Here is a 4482-nt window from a genome sequence, read left to right as displayed (position 1 = left end):
TTATTATAAATATAAATTTATATGAGAATGGAGTTAATAATCGTTGAATTAAATATTTGTATTTAAATTCATATATTTATTATACTCACTTTAATTAATTATATATATATATATTGATATAAATATTTAATTTAAAAGTTATTAAATTGTGAGATGCAAAAAAAAAAATTATTGCACTTACTAATAAAATTTATGATTTTTTTATAAAATTGCGAGATTTTATATTTAGCAATTTAAAATTTATTGCTATATTCATTAATTTGCAATTTATTTTTTTTTCGAAAATGACTATTGGATATCAGTTGAAACAAGAACTTTCCAACATTGAATTGAAATTTATTGATACAATAAATGATTTTATTACAGCTGGTTGTGCACAATCAAATTACTAAAAGAAAGGACAGAAAATTATTCAAACCCAACACACTTAATTAAACCAAGAACAGTAAACAAGAAAAAAAAATCCTTCAGCTATTCACCACTGCACACTGCTTCCTAATCTCACCAGTGGAGCCAGTTTTGACATTGATTCTGCCCATTTTCTCCATGGAAGTAGCAAATTCAGAATAGAAATTCTGCAGTGAACCACTGAGAAGCTGGTTGATCGTAGCCAATGTAGCAGAGTTTGTGGTCAAGGCAGAATCTGATTGGAAGAGTCCCCTTCTCTTGAGCAAATTAGAATAATAGCTAAGATCAAATGTTTTCCTACTTCCAGGATCCATCTCAACAATGGTGGTATTATCATTAGGTGTTGTGCACTTCCTTGCCTTGAGATTTGCAGCATATTCGCTATCCAGAGCAGGGTCCTGATCCCCTACTCCTGTGAAATTGTACAGGCGATTTGAGAATGACGGACAATGAGCTATCCCAATTGTGTGTGCACCTGAAAGCAACACCAAGTCTTTTAGGTCGAGTCCCACGTTAGTAAATAGTCTTTGGAGATTGGTAAAGTTGCTTGTAGGAGCTGGGATGTTCGCCAAGGCCTCTGAGGCATTTGAGATTGTTCCATCTCTTCTTCCTGTTGGAACTTTCCAGGAAGGACCACCCTGTTGAAACCCAAAAATGTAAAATATTGAGCAAAATCTGTAATGTTTTGATGGCTTTGGAAATTAATTTTGTACTCCTTACAGTAGCTACGATGGAGTCCCTTGCGACCAGAGCAATAATATCTGCACAAGAAACCACACCAGGACACTCTGCTTCCAGCAAGCTCTTAACTCTATCGATGAAATCAAAGCCTCTCACTGTTAGATTTGGAGTTGCAGATTTTTCAGTTTGATTGGTTGATGTTGAGTTTATAAGCACAGATGCATCACAACCCTGCAATTAAACCAAAATATAATTAACTTGAAAATAATTCATAACCAAAAGCTGAAAGATAAGCAAACAATTAAGAAACTAATTTACTCTGACAAAACAATCATGGAAGTGCATTCTGATAAGGGTTGCTGCCAGTGATGGAGCATTATGAATATGCTGGTTAACAAAATCTTGCACAATCTGCTCAGCTCTTGGGCAGCTTTGAGCATAAAAACCCAACTGAAGCTGAGCTTCAGTTGAGCCTATATATGCTAAAATTGCAAAGACAAATATCCTTAAGAGTCCCAAGCCTTGCATGTTTTTTGTTGGATTGGGAGTTCAGATATGAGAGGCTTCTATTTATGTAGTGGTGATGCCCAACATTAGATAAAAGATTTACAGGCCTTAATTTGTGCAACAAGAAAGGGACCATAGAAATAAAAATTGCCGACCTAGCTAACCAACATGTGCTAACTACAATTGCTTTATATAATATAATACATCACCTCTCTCCCTTCGTCAGAGGTCAGGTTTTATGGTTTATTTGAATTATTCTTTTAGTATATTAATTAAAAATTAATTTTAAATTAAATTTGAGATATTTAAGTCATATAAACTATAAAACACTTAAAAACAATTTTTAAAATTGGATTTTAACACTATTTAAATGGGTACTTTCTAAAAAGAAAAGCTAAATAAATTAATAAAATTACATATAAATTTTTATTAAAGAGGATCAAAATATGTCTAAAATAGACAAATTTCAAAATCAATCCATTTTTTGAAGTTAGAAATTAATTACTCATTAAGTGTTAGGCATATGAATGGGGTCATCAGAAGAATCCCATGAATTTGAGGTTGACTGGAAATTATATATGTACTAAAATGGTGCCTATTTCACTGTCCTATTTCACTGTTTTTTAACAGTGTTTTTTTTATTATCTTTTAATTTTTTTTTAAAGATTTCTTTAAAAAAATATTTTTTAAGATTATTTATACTTTTTGCACAGTATAGATAGACAATTTTACACTTAAATTTTTTAAAATAATTGTCATATCACCTCAATTTTTAAAATATTTCATGATATACTTTAATTTAGATAAAGTGAAATTAAAATATTGTTAACGATGTATTGATTAGGATTTAAATAGTATCTTAAATTTATTTTATAAAAATTAAGATGTGTTATGAAATGTTTAAAAAATTTAAGACGTTAGAAAATTTTTTTAATAAAATTCATGAGTAAAGTTATATTTTTCACTATTTTAAAATGATACTTTTAAGTTGTTCACAGAAATAGTGTTTTTATTTTTAATTCTTTTAAATTTTTTTTTTTATTTTTTACATAAAAATTGCCCGTCCATCCTATGTTTCATCTATGACTTTAACACACCCAAACATTTTTTTTGAACTAGTTTTTTAAAAAATTTTTAAAGTGTTTTTAATTTCATTTTCTTTTAATTTTTAACCTTAAATATGACATGTATAATCATTTAATTTTTATTTGAATTTTCTTTTATTTAATTATTACATTTATATTAATTATTTTTTTTGTTAAAGTAACTTTAAATGACTTTACGTATATTATAACATTATAAATCATACTTAAAATCACTATTTATAATAATAGTAATAGTAATTTTAAAAATAATTATATTATTTTTGTCGTTCATTTTATCATAAATAATAATAATAATAATAATAATAATCTTATTGCAAATTACTATAAAATACAAAATAATAAAAAAAATTAATTAATTAATTTATAAGACTCGTGAACAGCTTCACTTATTAAATATACGTTGACAATAGAATGTGGAGGATTTGTTTGCAAATATGATGGATTTATGGAAAATTTTCCTATTATTTTTATCATTTTCTTGGTCATGTAAAAGTGTCCTTCAAGTTTGAGATAATGATTTCTATTTTAAGATCAAGAAATCATTTTCCCAAATTTTTAATTGACAATTATTAATTTTTTTTATGTACCCACTTAGACTCTTAATCAACGGAACTAATTAATTTTTTATTTATTTTTTAATAATAAATTTAGTTATTTTAAATTGATATTTAATATCATATTAAATAATAAAAATAATTCAATTTTCAAATATATTTTTCATAAAAAATATTTTCCATAATTAAACCACTTTTTGTAAAATAAATGAAGCCGTTGTAGTTTTATGAATGGGGTAATCACAAGAATCCCATAGAATCGTTAATTTGAGATTGACCCAAAATTATATATATTAAAATGGTACCTAATTTCATTGTTCTTTTGTGATTTTTCATTTTTTTTCTCAACTTTTAATTTTAAATTTTTTTAAATTATTTTTATATTCACTCGTCACAGGAACAATATTTATCCTTTTTTTTTTTAAATTTTTTACTCCTCTTGTATAAAAGTGACAGTCCATCAAATACTCTATTCCCTCTGTGACTTACCACACACCTAAACACCCTTTTTTTTTTTAAATATATATTTTTTAATTTTTAATTTTAATTTTAATTTATTTAAAATTTTCAATCACTTAAACATGACTTATATAATTATTTATTTTTTAATTTCCTTTATTTAATTACTAAATTTTTATTAATTATTTTTAATTAAAATAACTTTAAATGATTTTTTTGTATTACAAATTTATATATACTAAAATCATAATTAAAATCACTAATTATGGTAATAGTAATAATGCAAATAATTATATTTTTTTATCTTTTCTTTTATCATAAAAATAGTAATAATTTTTTAATTATTAAAAATATAAAAAATAAATTAATTTATAAACACGCAGCTATTCGTGAACAGCTTCATATATTAAATATATGCTGCCATTAGAACGTGGAGGATTTGTTTGCAAAGATGATGGATTTGGTGAAAATTTATTTTTTTTTATCAAAATTACGACAGCTAATGTCTTTTTTAAGTAAGAGTACAGAGATGAGATATGAGAGGCAGTGAGAGTGAGACAGTGAGATCTGAGGATTTTTAAGTTCACCTGCTCTGCGATGGCTAATGCTGGACACCTCACTCCTTTTGTCAATAATTGGGTCAAGTACTCATACCAATTCTTTTATGCATCACACATATAACATATATTATTCATCACACGGAACATATAATCCAATTCTTTTTATTTTCTTCTTGGACAATGTGTGAGTAAAGTACACCAAACACT

At 26.1% G+C, this 4482-nt stretch overlaps 1 protein-coding gene across 1 annotated transcript; it reads right to left on the bottom strand.

The window, feature by feature from the left end:
• Nucleotides 1-315: 315 nt before the first annotated feature.
• LOC110655611 (peroxidase 3) lies at nucleotides 316-1753 on the bottom strand. The gene is made up of 3 exons (XM_021812003.2): nucleotides 1408-1753; nucleotides 1129-1320; nucleotides 316-1046 (listed from the first exon to the last, which is right to left on the bottom strand). Exons 1-3 carry the CDS (start codon nucleotides 1615-1617, stop codon nucleotides 468-470), a joined length of 981 nt encoding a protein of 326 aa, XP_021667695.2. The 5' UTR covers nucleotides 1618-1753; the 3' UTR covers nucleotides 316-467.
• Between the last annotated feature and the right edge of the window lie 2729 nt (nucleotides 1754-4482).

The sequence above is a fragment of the Hevea brasiliensis genome, chromosome 7 (genome assembly GCF_030052815.1).
Source record: "Hevea brasiliensis isolate MT/VB/25A 57/8 chromosome 7, ASM3005281v1, whole genome shotgun sequence".
In the NCBI taxonomy this organism is placed as follows: Eukaryota; Viridiplantae; Streptophyta; class Magnoliopsida; order Malpighiales; family Euphorbiaceae; genus Hevea; species Hevea brasiliensis.
Note: the sequence above shows the minus strand (reverse complement) of the source record. Positions and strands in the feature narration are given on the sequence as shown.